Source organism: Sinohyriopsis cumingii, chromosome 10 (genome assembly GCF_028554795.1).
Source record: "Sinohyriopsis cumingii isolate HCF-2022 chromosome 10, ASM2855479v2, whole genome shotgun sequence".
In the NCBI taxonomy this organism is placed as follows: Eukaryota; Metazoa; Mollusca; class Bivalvia; order Unionida; family Unionidae; genus Sinohyriopsis; species Sinohyriopsis cumingii.
The window spans coordinates 85240391-85258612 of record NC_142970.1 but is presented as its reverse complement, the minus strand read 5'-3'; the positions used below and the strand labels follow the sequence as shown (position 1 = coordinate 85258612).

The 18222-nt window shown below is 35.6% G+C and overlaps 1 protein-coding gene across 1 annotated transcript in view; it reads left to right on the top strand.

The window, feature by feature from the left end:
• The window catches only part of LOC149790504 (vacuolar protein sorting-associated protein 8 homolog), a 119089-nt gene that overhangs the window by 56477 nt on the left and 44390 nt on the right, over positions 1-18222 (top strand). Inside the window, exons 22-25 of the mRNA XM_089972550.1 lie at positions 4-46; positions 1603-1675; positions 6596-6641; positions 8535-8608. Of these exons, the coding sequence (XP_089828676.1) occupies positions 4-46; positions 1603-1675; positions 6596-6641; positions 8535-8608 (236 nt within the window). The remainder of the gene's footprint in view (positions 1-3; positions 47-1602; positions 1676-6595; positions 6642-8534; positions 8609-18222) is intronic.

Genomic DNA, 18222 nt, shown 5'->3' with positions numbered 1-18222 from the left:
CAGACCAGCAGATAAAGCTTGGCAACAAGCTTCTAGTATACATAAGGTATGTTATCTATTGCCAACAAGCTTTTAGTATACATAAGGTATGTTATCTATTGACAACAAGCTTCTAGTATACATAAGGTATGTTATCTATTGACAACAAGCTTCTAGTATACATAAGGTATGTTATCTATTGCCAACAAACTTCTAGTATACATTAGGTATGTTATCTATTGCCAACAAACTTCTAGTGTACATAAGGTATGTTATCTATTGCCATCAAGCTTATAGTATACATAAGGTATGTTATCTATTGACAACAAGCTTCTAGTATACATAAGGTATGTTATCTATTGCCAACAAGCTTTTAGTATACATAAGGTATGTTATCTATTGACAACAAGCTTCTAGTATACATAAGGTATGTTATCTATTGACAACAAGCTTCTAGTATACATAAGGTATGTTATCTATTGCCAACAAGCTTCTAGTATACATAAGGTATGTTATCTATTGCCAACAAGCTTTTAGTATTCATAAGGTATGTTATCTATTGACAACAAGCTTCTAGTATACACAAGGTATGTTATCTATTGACAACAAGCTTCTAGTATACATAAGGTATGTTATCTATTGCTAACAAGCTTCTAGTGTATATAAGGTATGTTATCTATTGCCTATCTCTACAGTATATATTTTTACTATTCTGTTAACTCTTTTATCGTTCTGAAAATAATTCTGTTCATGATTCCTTCTTTGAGAAAATCAATTAAGCAATGTTTTAGTTTTTTGTGATATATATTGATAGAATGGTCAAGAACATATATTTTGAATGAACATTTTATTATATGTCAAATTTTATGTCCTCTTTTAGAAATCACAAAATATATTCCTTAGTTACGTATCTGTTATAAAATAATGCGTATTATGATAAGCAGGTTCGTGATTTTGCAGGGCCTCTTGGGTGGCCTAGGGGTCTAAGGCACTTTCCTTTGTAGATCACTGTCTTCTCACCTCTGACCACATGTGTTTTAGTCTTGGCTCAGCCCCTGTCGGTACATGAGAAAGTTTGCCAGTAGTTTCCTGTGGGTTGGATGTTCTTTTCGTGGTTTTTCTCAATTCTTCCTCATCAGAATATACTGGCTGCCATGTATAGCCTATCGTGTGCTGAAAAATGGCGATAAGCCCACAAAAATCCAAACTTGATTTTGCCAATTATAATTTTACATTGTTTTTTTCTTAACCATAAATAGATATTCTGTTATGCATAATGATTTATTATAGTGGTATCCAAATTCATTTGCTTAAGGCTGAAAAGGCCAGAAATTTGTATGTCACATCATCATCTTATGTGCTGAATGTACGGAAGATAAATAGGAATCCAAAATTTGAACAACGTTTCACCCTTTTGATTTTATTAGAGAGCATGGATAATAACTGCATGAAAAGTTTGAAGTCTAATTATATAACTCAAATATATTTCTTACTAGCGGCAAAGACTTTTCATTACTCCGTATTGTTGGTAGGTCTTACATTACAAAATTTCATATAGTGACCTTTTGACTCAAATAAACATGAAAGTAGGTGGTGAATTACCATGTGTACATATATTTACAGTTGCTGTTTGGCAGGAAGGGCCTATCCTCTTGGAGACATCCCAGATGAGCTAGTAGAGTATGTCAAGAACAGTGTATGTTTTGGATTCAGTTTGATTTACAGCAATAATAATAGAGATTATGAATAAATATTTTGTAGTTAATTGGAAACAGGATGTCCAAATTAATTACATTCTCCTCTAAATATGTTCCCCAGTCACATTAATGTTAGGGATATTAGCCTGCTACCTCACGAATCCAGCCCTACTAAAAGGTCAAAATCATATTTTTCTAAAATAGTCAAAGGGCAATAACTCCTTCCCGTTACCTCCCCTTACCACTGCAATGTGTTGCTAATTTTTTAGCTTCGCTGCTGTATTGATAACAACATGCATTTTATCTGCGACGATCTAAGCTATCTTAGTGTTAAAATTCAACCATCCAACTTTAAATTTGGATTTATTGTGTTATACAATCATTCTTCTTCAGGTTGTATACATTATTTTTATAATTTCTTCCAAGTTTGAGTCACTTTGCTATCTTTATTGACTTTGTCAATTTATGACCACATGTAAACTTGTTATTATTGAACTCATGCTATCATTTACTCTATTTTCACTTTGTTAGTAACGGGGATGGCGTTAGCGAGTTTGTAACATGCTGAATTACTAATTTATGCTTCGTTTTTTTCCTCTTTTGTCATTTTAGTAAAAATGTCAACTAAATGGATGAAATGCAAAAAGTTCCCGGCAAATTGTGGCCAGTTATTGGCCTGAGTTGCCTCAAGCAATTCATTCTGCCACTGAAATTCAAGATGTAGACGGCAAGTCCAATCTGTCTGTCCATATGATGGGATTGGACTGACCTGACCAATGCATATTTTCACGTCCCTATCCACCCTGCATCCCACAAATTTCTGTTTTGCTTAGGGCAACATGGTTTATCAGTTCAAAGCCTTACCTTTGCCATCAACGTCAGCCTTTGGGTTTACCAAGTTCATGGATTGCATTGTAACCCAGTTCCTATCAACTCCATCTGCAATGAAAGGCAGCGTACCTAGATGACATTCTCGAGAAACATATATATATATGGGCCATAAATGCTTTGTCAGTCAGTTGGGAAAGGTGCATTTGCCCACCCTCCCATGGTATTGGTACCAAAAATAATCTTAACCCAGAAGTTAGTGGGTCAAAAATGCAAGAAGGTTCTGATAGTCCCAGGTTACTAACATACTCAGTATAGTGATAGATCTGCCCAGGAGGATTCTGGCCAACCTGAATCTTGTCAAGCAGTCACAGTCATGGGTGTTCCCTCCCCACTGGGACTGTATTCTTCATGCTTAATTCTCGTCCAGACAGCCTTGTGAGACAAACATTTTAAACCTTCAATTGTGGAGAGTCTTGAGACCAAGAAGGTCCTCTACTCTGAGGGTTTATGAGAGAATGTGGTGCGTTTTCAGGGACTGCTGCCGTATCAATAACATCGTCTCACTGAGTGCCTCAATCCCTCAGAAATGGTTGACCCCAGTTACTGTCAAAAGCTACTGCCCTTTGATATTAATAGAGGATCTGAAATGGGAAACAATTTAATATTGAATTTATGAAATGAGTTGAATAATGTCCTGCTTTTGCTCACCAAGGCTGGACTTTATTTAAGGAGTTTTATAAATTTAATGTTAAATCATTACCCTTTTTATCACATAGTTTTATTGAATATTTTTATTGAATAATTTTTATTGAATATTTTATTGAATATTCTGACAGATTCTGTACGTTTCGTTTCTTGTGTGTAAAAAATAGTCCCAAACAAAGTTGAAATTGTAAAAGTATATAATACATTTTTGTTAGCTATAAATCAAAGAATAAGCATCTGTCCAAATAAACAGATTATTTTACAAAAGAAAACAACATTTGTCAACACAAAATGTCCAATGCGTGTGATGTCACATTGTTTGATATGGTGCACAGTACTGGTTTGAGTTGTCCTACACAACACAGTGACAGTGTTTATGTTTAAATTCCACATCACAACTAAACATTACATTGTTGCGATATTTTTGTGAAATGAAGATTACTGGATGCAGAAATACACATATTTAATGTAGTGTATTTGTGACTGGATATTTGCAGTATTTGATTTGGAACATTAGATTGTACAGAAGACATAAACAAATCTCTTTTTGAGTTTGACTTGCATCACATACTTAACTTGTAAATATGCTGTGGTTGGATAATGTTCTGTCAGTTGGGAAGACCAGCTTATGTCTACGCTCTTCTTTGAACAAAGGTGAGTTTATTTGCTTTAGTAAGTTCACATTTAAACCATGCTTGTATATATAATGGATTCCATGCTACAGATATACAGCCCATCCATCCACACCCCCACCCTCCTTATCATCTATGCAATACTGGTAGTTGTACTTGTTGTTATTGTTCTTGTCTTGGGGATTTTGCCATTTTTCATGTTATGATATGCTATACATGACATAAAAAAACCTGTGAGGGTAAATTAGCAATATTGAAACAGATTTTTTCCCAATTCCCTTTTGCAAGCCAAATAACTTCAGCAAAAAGGGTGAGCGAGCTACATGCCCTTTCTGTTGACCCAGACTATCTTCAACTCAGATTGGATGGTTCAGTGGTCCTCTTAACACAATCAGGCATTGTAACCGAAATTGATTACGATTTGTTGGTAATCATAGAGGAGTCATTTGCTTGCTCTCTTCCATAGACAGTTTGAGAGTCTCCTGTTTGCACACTCGAGCACTACTTGAAATGCACAGAGACAAGTCATGGCATGCTGATGCAACTCTTTTTTTTCTGGTGAAAGCCAGGAAACGATATCACCCTTCAAGCCCTTGCTTACTGGCTGAAATGGGTTATACACTCAGCATACTCTGAGGTCTCACGAGATCATAGTCACCTTATGAAGAATGAAGATTACTGCTCATTAGATTAGAATGATGTCTGGGAACCTCGGATTCATTCATAACATTTCCATGTGAGATATAGTAGAATCTGTTGGCTGACATGGAGAGTCATCCTTCTCGAGGTTTTTATCTCGGAGATTCAGTTTTGTGGAGGCAAACCTTGAATCTGGTAGGAGCAGCAGCCCAGATGACCATTAGACCCATTTAGGCAATCGACAAGTACTTTCAGCTTCACTGGATTTGCCATTGAAATTTTGTAGGTAAGAAGATTTTAGTATTTATCTTAACCTTATGTTGGGGTCACATATCAAGCAATCCTTAGCTGTGTTGCTTATGTAATTAAAAGAATGAGTTATCGTTCACATGGAAAATCTAGCCATCATTCCTTAGAAGGATACCCAAGGTAGAGGTTGGATGCTCAACATTCTCTCCTCCCATTACCTATTCTCCTAACATTAATGTGACTGGAGAATATTTTTGAAGGAGAAAGTAAATTTTTAAGTCAGCTGTGTTTCTCCAAGAATTTTTATCCAGCCACATTGCTTAAAAGCCCTCCCAACCACCCCACCATGTGAGCATCTTTGTTAGTATATCGCTCAGCTAAAAAAACACTAGCGACACCAAGCAGTGGCAAGGGTAGGTAATGGGCATGAATTATTGACCTTTGTCTACATTAGATAGAAAAACAATTTGTGTCATTTAGTAGGGCTGGATTCACATGGTAGCAGGATAATATATGTAATGGTAATGTGAAGGCTAAGTATTCTTGGAATAACACAATTTACATAAAAATTAGTTTATCTTGGATATCAGTTCTTTGTAGTTTTGATAATAAAAAATTTGGGCACCATTAAATTAATGGATTTGTGTAAGAGGTTCTGCAGTTTCTACTGGCAGATCAATGTTCACTGGGCCTTTAAATTTGTTGTTTGAAAATCAATAATTCATGAAAAAATAATGAATTCATGGTATTAAATGTTTGTTCGATATCAAATAAACTCGTTTATAGTATTGAAAAAAACAGCCAAGCTGCAGGTCCAGACTTCTTCCTTCTGTCTCCTGCCCATTCTGTGGGGTTGGATGAAAAGGTCATGAACACAGTAAACATATCAAACAGCTGCTAATAGTTCTCCAAAGTATGAGGCCTTTATCTTGAGTAAAGATAGATTAGAAATGATAATGACACATGCATACACCATTCAAGACCTTTTAAATGACATAATGCATTGAGATCGGATTAGTGTGAAACTTTACATTCTAGAAGAGCGAGGTCAAGATATTTATTGATCAACATTTTATGGATTTATTATGATTTGTTGACTTAAAACTTTGCCCTTCGATTTACACTCAGTAATTTTTTAAGGACCTCATGGATTTAAACCAAACTTGACATGAGGAGCACCTGAATCAAATAACTGTTTGATTTGAATGTTTTCTGGCAAAATATCATGGAGTTATGGTTATTGTTTGACTTAACACATGAACACATCTTTAGTTCCTCCAAAGCATGTAAGCAACAGAACATTTCTTTGAAAGGCTCATTCTTTATCTTTTAGTACAGTCGGCTAAAAGAATTAAACAAAATATTAATAAATCCATCACTGTACGGATCATGACTTTATTTTAATTAGTTAGCACCCATGTCTTAAGTTGATCAGTCCACAGGTGCAAGATGAATTAGCCAGAAATATAGATATATACATAATATCTAATATTTTCATACTTTAAAAAATATTCTTTATCATATTTTTGTACTTTTAAAATTCATTTTTCTGTGTAAAAGCTGTTTCTTATCTTCTGATATTTTCCCAGTTAAAGTTAATTCTCAGGAAGTTTCTGTGTCGATGTAAAGAACACTATAAGAAAAATATGCATGTTTATTTTTGGCAAGTTGATTTTGGCATCGCTTGCAGAGTTTTCTGTTTTAAAGATCAAGTTTAATATTATTGTTGATGCTGATTCCTATAAATTTTCTGGGAACCAATATATTCTTTGTGAAGAATGTTGTAATGACAATTGACACAATTAAATTTAAACTTTGTAAATCTGCATTGTTGACATCAATAGACTCTTTCTGTTTTTTCAGGTTTTTGATAGTCTGACCTGTCTACACACAAGGAACTATAGGGACGGTATGTACCATGCAACCTTATTCCAGACTGTGACTGAGCAGTCTTCCATCTAGGTTTCCATAATATGGCATATATGTAAAAGCAATCAGTCTAAGTACAAAACGACACAATCCAGCGTTATAAAATATCTTTGACAAAACTTGTATCTATTTGATTTGGAAAAACACTTAATTTTACAGTATGTGGAAATAAGTTTTATCCACGAGTGTTTACTTGTACTGGTAGCAAAGTGTACACTTATCCAGAGTGGACAGGATATTAAATATTTGTAGTTCATTTTGTATTATTTATGTAACAAATATTACAAAGGTGTTTCACATCTAATGAGCATGTTGTACTTGTTTGTGATTTATACAGCGCATTTTTACCATACAGTTCAAGGCCCTGGGTGGCTGATTGGTCGAAATCACTGACCATTACTGATCACTGCCATCTCATCTCTGTCTGTGTCGGTTTGAGTCTTGGTCTCGGCCAATGTGTTTATGTGAGAAAGCTTTCCAGCAGCTTCCTATGCACCAGTTCTTCTTACTTGGATTTTGCCTGGGTTCTTCTTCCATCAATTATACTGGCTGTTATGGATAGCCTATCTTGTGCTGAGAAATAGCATTAAACCTTAAACAACAACAACAAACTTACGGTTCTTTTATACCTTCCATCTCCATTAAGACAAGGATGTAGAGGAATCCTCCTGTTCATATAATCACGCACTCAGCCCTGTTACACAATCTTGTTAGTGCATTTGTTCCACAGTTTTTGACGGATTGCCATGAAATTTTTGTAAATATTATGATCTTTACCAGGAATTGTGCATATTAATAATTCTCTGTATTGCAGCAATTTGTAGAAGAATCACTGCCCTTTCAATTCCAGCAAAATGCTGTGCATGACAAAATCTTGTGAATGCAACCTGTTTCAGTGCTTAATAGATCACTATGAAAAATGTCAAATACTATGGCCATCATCTAAAGATGCACATGTCAATACATGAGAGTTGTCTGTCAATTTTCATCTAGTTATTGCCCTTTTCTTCCAGCAGCTCAATGCAATTTTAAAACAGAATCTTGTGAATGCAACTTGTCTTGCAACGTTGTATGGATCATATTGAAACTTTGGAATATTATGGTCATCATATAAAGATGCGCATACTGACGCATATTTTTTTCCTTAGATTATTTTTAAGAGTTATCGCTCTTTTGACTGGATTCATTGTACTTCAGAAATTTGTGACCACAGCTACTACTGCACGCTTTTCCAGATTGCTCAACGGCTTAGTTATGGTACATCAGAAGAAGATATCTGTGTTTTAGAATCACTGTTCTCTCAGTTTTCAGATGCGTTATGCACATTTTGAGAAAAAAAATTGACTCTTCTTTATTGTGGGGCAAACGGTGAGATGCAGAACTACATGAGCAAATTGCTTAACTCACTTCAAGTTTGTAATTAGTCACATTTGTTTTCCATTTACAAAAGGACATTGCATAGCAGTCATTTTATGTTTTCAAAATTTCACCAACCAGCTGTAAAGAGGACAAAAAAACCATATACAAGTTGATTCCAACTGAAAACATCATACAGATTCTGATCTGCCATTGCTTAATGTACCTGTAGATCAGAGTCCATGTTGATTGTTCTTTTGTTGACTCCTAGCAACTGCATGGATCCATATCTGTCTGCTCATTATGAGGCAACTGATCTGGGTCTATGCAGATTATAGTTTGACTCTGCTTATAAGCAAGTATATTTGGTAAGCAAAACGTTAGTAATTATTAATGAATCAAATGTAAAATTTTGTAATATAATTATTTTCACTAAAATATAGTTATGTAATGTACTCATGTATTTCCCTCTACTAGTATCAAACTTTTTTCTTCATTTTTTTCTTCTTCTGTTTAGATGAGCCATCTTATCCCAATCTTAGAACACTTCTTCAGTTTGACACAAGGGAGTTTCTGAATGTCCTTGCTCTGGTGAGTCAAATACAAGTCAAATATATCTGATCCTGATTTATATCTGTACCACTTGATATCAGTAATAGCACTTGTTATGCCCCTAAAGATAATTATATCATAGGAGCATACAATATATTTTGTATGTCTGTACTGTTCATATATCTTCAATGAATTCCGGTAACTTTTGAAGGTCTTCATTGACTGGAACCAGAGTGGAACATACTATAAGGAATAGTTTTGATCCAGGTAATGGGTCATGTTTGTCTAGCCTGCCTTGACAGAAGTTTGACATAATAATCATTTTGGTGTCCATGTGTAGGTCCATCCATCCATCCATCCATCTATCAATCCATCTATCCATCCATCCATGCCCTCGATTAAGCTCAGAATTACAGATTTTTTTATTTAGTTAGAGTAAAATAGATTACAAAATGTCAAATATTTTATTTATTACAACAGATTAGTGCATCCCAGATCAATAGTTCTCGCAAATTCCTGATATGTTTGTGATCAGCCGATAAGCTTGATTGAAATTTAGGACAACGTGAAAAAATGGTAGTAGGAATGTTGTTCTGAAGAGTGAATTTAAATTTGAAACTTTGATTCCGTAAAACGTTTGGTATGTAAAAGAAATAAAATTTTGTTTTCCTTTATTAATACAAGATATATTTCATCCTGTGGTACAAAAACCGATGTATTCACCTCTGGTTAAAATAGCACATTGTTTTGTACTACATGAAGAAATATATATAGTATTAACATAGTACAAAATATCTTGTATATAATTTTTATATCATTTTGTAGATGGCAATTTGAACTTTAAAAGAAAAAGTAATTTGTAATGGATGTTTCTCTTCACTGGGTTTGCTAGTCCTTGATGCTAAGTACTAATCCATTGTGGCTCTCTGTCATGGATATTGAACCAAACTGACTTCAGGGACATCATATTAATGGGGGCGTCATTTTCATATGGACATTGAACCAAACTGACTTCAGTGACATCATATTGATGAAGGCATCATTTTCATATGGATATTGAACCAAACTGACTTCATTGACACCATATTGATGAAGGCATCATTTTCATATGGACATTGAACCAAACTGACTTCATTGACACCATATTGATGAAGGCATCATTTTCATATGGATATTGAACCAAACTGACTTCATTGACACCATATTGATGAAGGCATCATTTTCATATGTACATTGAACCAAACTGACTTCAGTGACACCATATTGATGAAGGCATCATTTTCATATGGATATTGAACCAAACTGACTTCAGTGACATCATATTGATGAAGGCATCGTTTTCATATGGACATTGAACCAAACTGACTTCATTGACACCATATTGATGAAGGCATCATTTTCATATGGATATTGAACCAAACTGACTTCATTGACACCATATTGATGAAGGCATCATTTTCATATGGACATTGAACCAAACTGACTTCATTGACACCACATTGATGGGGGCATCATTTTCATATGGACATTGAACCAAACTGACTTCAGTGACATCATATTGATGAAGGCATCGTTTTCATATGGACATTGAACCAAACTGACTTCATTGACACCATATTGATGAAGGCATCATTTTCATATGGATATTGAACCAAACTGACTTTATTGACACCATATTGATGAAGGCATCATTTTCATATGGACATTGAACCAAACTGACTTCATTGACATCATATTGATGAAGGCATCGTTTTCATATGGACATTGAACCAAACTGACTTCATTGACACCATATTGATGAAGGCATCATTTTCATATGGATATTGAACCAAACTGACTTCATTGACACCATATTGATGAAGGCATCATTTTCATATGGACATTGAACCAAACTGACTTCAGTGACATCATATTGATGAAGGCATCGTTTTCATATGGACATTGAACCAAACTGACTTCAGTGACATCATATTGATGAAGGCATCGTTTTCATATGGACATTGAACCAAACTGACTTCATTGACACCATATTGATGAAGGCATCATTTTCATATGGATATTGAACCAAACTGACTTCATTGACACCATATTGATGAAGGCATCATTTTCATATGGACATTGAACCAAACTGACTTCATTGACATCATATTGATGAAGGCATCGTTTTCATATGGACATTGAACCAAACTGACTTCATTGACACCATATTGATGAAGGCATCATTTTCATATGGACATTGAACCAAACTGACTTTCAGTGACACCATATTGATGTGGGGAATCATTTTCATATGGACATTGAACCAAACTGACTTCATTGACACCATATTGATGAAGGCATCATTTTCATATGGATATTGAACCAAACTGACTTCATTGACACCATATTGATGAAGGCATCATTTTCATATGGACATTGAACCAAACTGACTTCAGTGACACCATATTGATGGGGGAATCATTTTCATATGGACATTGAACCAAACTGACTTCAGTGACACCATATTGATGAAGGCATCATTTTCATATGGACATTGAACCAAACTGACTTCAGTGACATCATATTGATGGGGGCATCATTTTCATATGGACATTGAACCAAACTGACTTCAGTGACACCATATTGATGTGGGGAATCATTTTCATATGGACATTGAACCAAACTGACTTCAGTGACACCATATTGATGTGGGGAGTCATTTTCATATGGACATTGAACCAAACTGACTTCAGTGACACCATATTGATGAAGGCATCGTTTTCATATGGACATTGAACCAAACTGACTTCAGTGACACCATATTGATGAAGGCATCATTTTCATATGGATATTGAACCAAACTGACTTCAGTGACATCATATTGATGAAGGCATCGTCTTCATATGGACATTGAACCAAACTGACTTCATTGACACCATATTGATGAAGGCATCATTTTCATATGGATATTGAACCAAACTGACTTCATTGACACCATATTGATGGGGGCATCATTTTCATATGGACATTGAACCAAACTGACTTCATTGACATCATATTGATGAAGGCATCGTTTTCATATGGACATTGAACCAAACTGACTTCAGTGACACCATATTGATGAAGGCATCATTTTCATATGGATATTGAACCAAACTGACTTCATTGACACCATATTGATGAAGGCATCATTTTCATATGGATATTGAACCAAACTGACTTCATTGACACCATATTGATGAAGGCATCATTTTCATATGGACATTGAACCAAACTGACTTCATTGACATCATATTGATGAAGGCATCGTTTTCATATGGACATTGAACCAAACTGACTTCATTGACACCATATTGATGAAGGCATCATTTTCATATGGATATTGAATCAAACTGACTTCATTGACACCATATTGATGAAGGCATCATTTTCATATGGACATTGAACCAAACTGACTTCAGTGACACCATATTGATGTGGGGAATCATTTTCATATGGACATTGAACCAAACTGACTTCATTGACACCATATTGATGAAGGCATTATTTTCATATGGATATTGAACCAAACTGACTTCATTGACACCATATTGATGAAGGCATCATTTTCATATGGACATTGAACCAAACTGACTTCAGTGACACCATATTGATGGGGGAATCATTTTCATATGGACATTGAACCAAACTGACTTCAGTGACACCATATTGATGAAGGCATCATTTTCATATGGACATTGAACCAAACTGACTTCAGTGACATCATATTGATGAAGGCATCATTTTCATATGGACATTGAACCAAACTGACTTCAGTGACACCATATTGATGTGGGGAATCATTTTCATATGGACATTGAACCAAACTGACTTCAGTGACACCATATTGATGTGGGGAGTCATTTTCATATGGACATTGAACCAAACTGACTTCAGTGACACCATATTGATGTGGGGAATCATTTTCATATGGACATTGAACCAAACTGACTTCAGTGACACCATATTGATGTGGGGAGTCATTTTCATATGGACATTGAACCAAACTGACTTCAGTGACACCATATTGATGAAGGCATCGTTTTCATATGGACATTGAACCAAACTGACTTCAGTGACACCATATTGATGAAGGCATCATTTTCATATGGATATTGAACCAAACTGACTTCAGTGACATCATATTGATGAAGGCATCGTTTTCATATGGACATTGAACCAAACTGACTTCATTGACACCATATTGATGAAGGCATCATTTTCATATGGATATTGAACCAAACTGACTTCATTGACACCATATTGATGGGGGCATCATTTTCATATGGACATTGAACCAAACTGACTTCATTGACACCATATTGATGGGGGCATCATTTTCATATGGACATTGAACCAAACTGACTTCAGTGACATCATATTGATGAAGGCATCATTTTCATATGGACATTGAACCAAACTGACTTCAGTGACATCATATTGATGAAGGCATCGTTTTCATATGGACATTGAACCAAACTGACTTCATTGACACCATATTGATGAAGGCATCATTTTCATATGGATATTGAACCAAACTGACTTCATTGACACCATATTGATGAAGGCATCATTTTCATATGGACATTGAACCAAACTGACTTCATTGACATCATATTGATGAAGGCATCGTTTTCATATGGACATTGAACCAAACTGACTTCATTGACGCGATATTGATGAAGGCATCATTTTCATATGGATATTGAACCAAACTGACTTCATTGACACCATATTGATGAAGGCATCATTTTCATATGGACATTGAACCAAACTGACTTCAGTGACATCATATTGATGAAGGCATCGTTTTCATATGGACACTGAACCAAACTGACTTCAGTGACACCATATTGATGAAGGCATCATTTTCATATGGATATTGAACCAAACTGACTTCATTGACACCATATTGATGAAGGCATCATTTTCATATGGACATTGAACCAAACTGACTTCATTGACATCATATTGATGAAGGCATCGTTTTCATATGGACATTGAACCAAACTGACTTCATTGACACCATATTGATGAAGGCATCATTTTCATATGGATATTGAATCAAACTGACTTCATTGACACCATATTGATGAAGGCATCATTTTCATATGGACATTGAACCAAACTGACTTCAGTGACACCATATTGATGTGGGGAATCATTTTCATATGGACATTGAACCAAACTGACTTCATTGACACCATATTGATGAAGGCATCATTTTCATATGGATATTGAACCAAACTGACTTCATTGACACCATATTGATGAAGGCATCATTTTCATATGGACATTGAACCAAACTGACTTCAGTGACACCATATTGATGGGTGAATCATTTTCATATGGACATTGAACCAAACTGACTTCAGTGACACCATATTGATGAAGGCATCGTTTTCATATGGACATTGAACCAAACTGACTTCAGTGACACCATATTGATGGGGGCATCATTTTCATATGGATATTGAACCAAACTGACTTCAGTGACACCCTATTGATGAAGGCATCATTTTCATATGGACATTGAACCAAACTGACTTCAGTGACACCATATTGATGAAGGCATCATTTTCATATGGACATTGAACCAAACTGACTTCAGTGACACCATATTGATGGGGGAATCATTTTCATATGGACATTGAACCAAACTGACTTCAGTGACACCATATTGATGAAGGCATCATTTTCATATGGATATTGAACCAAACTGACTTCAGTGACACCATATTGATGAAGGCATCATTTTCATATGGACATTGAACCAAACTGACTTCATTGACACCATATTGATGAAGGCATCATTTTCATATGGATATTGAACCAAACTGACTTCAGTGACATCATATTGATGAAGGCATCATTTTCATATGGACATTGAACCAAACTGACTTCAGTGACACCATATTGATGTGGGGAATCATTTTCATATGGACATTGAACCAAACTGACTTAAGTGACATCATATTGATGAAGGCATCATTTTCATATGGATATTGAACCAAACTGACTTCAGTGACATCATATTGATGAAGGCATCATTTTCATATGGACATTGAACCAAACTGACTTCATTGACATCATATTGATGAAGGCATCATTTTCATATGGATATTGAACCAAACTGACTTCATTGACACCATATTGATGAAGGCATCATTTTTAGTGTTTTTGAAAAACAGTCATTTTTGAAAAACAGCTGTTTACTGTTTTCAATTTTAAAAAAAACAGCTGTTAACAGCTGTTTTTACTGTTTTTTCCATATTTTCACTAATTTTACAGTCAATAGCTTATTTTTTTGATGAACACCGTTTTATTATATATCTTTCGTGATAAGTTCTAAATCAATACATTTTTACTTATAATAATATTTCAAGAATACAAGTGCATTAAGCAACTTGTCTGAGAGACGCGATCTTAATTTTGTACAGAATTTCGTACAGACCGAAAAAAATTCTTTAATGTCCGTTGATGTCGGTTTAATGGATAGAATTGCGTTGTACAATTTCTGGAGATTTTCAGTGCGCTGGCCAGAGTTCCTGAAGAGCGTGAATTCGGACTTGAACCATTTGAAACTGTCTTGCCCTCCGACTGCAATTGATGATCCATCTTTTTGAAGCAACAAATTCAGTTCATCTTGAAGAGACAAGTTCACACTTTCAGCATCATTTGACGACTGTTCGACGACATCTTCTACATTGTTGACTTCAAATAGACGAGACGCTAGATTTCCTGCGAAATTTAGCGTAGTTTTTGACAGGGCGACAGATGGATCTTTGAGACTGCGCAGGAGGTTCATGACATCATTGTTCAATTGCTCTTCAACGTGACACTTCAAATTTTCCATGAGCTTGGTACTAATGTCATTATTCAGGTTAGAGAGCTTGTTGAACATGAATTCTAAAATTGTGTCAGCACTCATCAACGTCGCGTCTTCTCGACTTAGATTCTCAACAGCAAGTTTCACAGGTTCCATTGCCTTCAGAAGAGTTTTGAGAGCGTCAAAATCCAATGTCTCAATTATTTCCAGCGCCTTGAATTCAGTTAGTGTCTCGCGGATGGTGACTTCTGTCTTTACTAGCAGCTCTAACATTGTTGGGATGGAGTTCCAGCGTGTCTTCACGTCAAGATGCAGTTCAATCTCGCATCCGAACTCAGCCTTTACTTTGGATTGAAAGACACTATTTCGAACAGTTGATTTTTTGATGAATTTCACAAGCTTGCGTGATTTCTTGAGCAGATCGTGGTAATCGATATCTCCCTCTAATGTATCATTGCTGATCACTTCCAAGTCCATACCGGCTTCAGAATTGTCCATTTCATCGATATCATCGCTATCCAGGTTTAAATCGTCCATCTCAGTACTCTTTTTGTACAATGTGTCACATACTCCAAGGTGCAGACCTGCACACCTGCATTCTGCAGTATGCGCCAAGCCAATGACAGGTCCTGCACTCCACATGCAGAATGCAGACCGCGATGACTAGCAAGCCGAGCAACCCGATGGCCAAGCCCGGCACAACGGTGAGGCCGGCCACGACCACAGAACATTGGAGCTTCAGTTGTAGTATATTTTTGTTTAAAAATTTCCGTTAGAAACAGTAAAACAGTTAGAAAAAAAACAGCTGTTTACTGTTTTTTGATTTTGGATGAAAAACAGCTGTTTTACTGTTACTGTTAAACAGTTACCAGAAACCCTAATCATTTTCATACGGACATTGAACCAAACTGACTTCAGTGACACCATATTGATGTGGGGAATCATTTTCATATGGACATTGAACCAAACTGACTTCAGTGACATCATATTGATGAAGGCATCATTTTCATATGGATATTGAACCAAACTGACTTCAGTGACACCATATTGATTTACATTAGTGAAGCATGGATGACCTGAATGATGCTAGTGAGTCTTTTAGGTATATTTAACAATTTTGAACTTACCCATAAGCAGAGTAACCATCTTTGGTTAGCATTGCATAATATAAAATGTTTGATGCAATTGCTATGCCCTGTGTGTAAGAAATTGTAATTAGGGTAAAACTCAGGAGGTTATAACATTTATGACAGTAAGGTAACAAGATGATATTTAAGAGGCCCCATTTGCGTGCATGTTCATAAGATTAGTACCCTTTGTCTTTGTTGAGGTCTTAATGTGTGTTTCCTATTGCACTGGTTTTAAAATTACTGTAGGTAGAGTTTTTTGTGTTTTTTTAAATTAATATATGTTATAATAGTTACTATCTATAATGTACTAAGCACTTCAATGTACTGGGCAAAGTCAGCTCAGTTGCACAAATCAATTTCGGGATGTTTTGGCCAACTGAAAACACACATATTCTTTGTTGGCCTTACTAATTTGGAGGTTTATACTTGATTTAAGTGTGGTTGTGAATAATAAAACACATGTAAGCTGTTTCCTACACTGTGTTAACCCAAAAGTCAAGTAATTATGGTACATCAGATATACATGTTTGCAGAATCTGAGAAAATCAATATGTTGTAAATCGATTTTAAAGCTACCGGTAGTTCCCTCCTGCGGTGTATTATGCAGAGATGATGTCAGTCTGTGGGATGATGGGTTTCTTGGAAAAACAATTGAGTCGCACAATTTTTACAACTGGCTGAATAGTTTATCCAGAATTATAAGAAAACTTTCAGCTGTTCACACAAAAAATGCCCCTTGTCAGGTACAACATATACTTGATTTTGGAAAAGGTCAAGGCCAAACTACAGTTATTCATAACATACAATCATGGAAAAAAAGACTAATAATACAAACCAGCACAGCAGACCCTTGTCTCTGATTGGCTGATCACTAATCCAGCTTAGTGAGCATGTCCACTGAACTGACCTTGAACTGACCTACATCATGGGCCCTGGATGGACTCCATTCTTTGTGTAAACATCATTTAATTACATTAAACACCAATTAATATACATAACACAGTGTCTTCAGTGTACCCAAAAAGTTCAAGAACGCTCTGAAAGTTTTGTTTTGGAGCTGAAAATAAACAGACCTATCTTTTCATCAACCAGGGTTTTCTGGTGAAGTGAGAGACTTATAATCTTGTCCCCTTCCAAGGTTTATTCCACTTGGTGTGGATTTTCTCACCAGTTTTAATCTCATATTTCTCCCTCAAATACAGATTGTGTTTATTCTTAAGTTGTCAGTGTCTATCTTAGATGGAAAGTGGATTTCTTAAAGAGAGCTTCTACTGCAGTTCTGTGGTTTGTTGGATGACCATCTTTATGTCTGCCTAGAGACCATCTTTATATGCAGTGTTTGCAGATACAGCTAAAGTCACTTTTCTGGACCTCTGAGCCTTTTGGTCTGGTTCTAAAAAATCCTTCATTGTTAAGCTAATTTTACCTGTCTATCTCGACCTCTGTTAAGTTGATAACCCCATTATGTCAGGCATAAGTTTGAGTCTGAAGTAACATGTGGAGCCCCTTATTTGGACAAAGTGCAGCTTTTAGTGCCCATCTCTCAGAAATGTTACAAGAAATGATCAACAAAAATTTTTACACACAATTTTGGTCAGTTACATTTTGATACTAGTCACAAGTCAACACTACCGAAAGGAAATACTTTAACCTCTAAATTTTCTCATTTGACACTT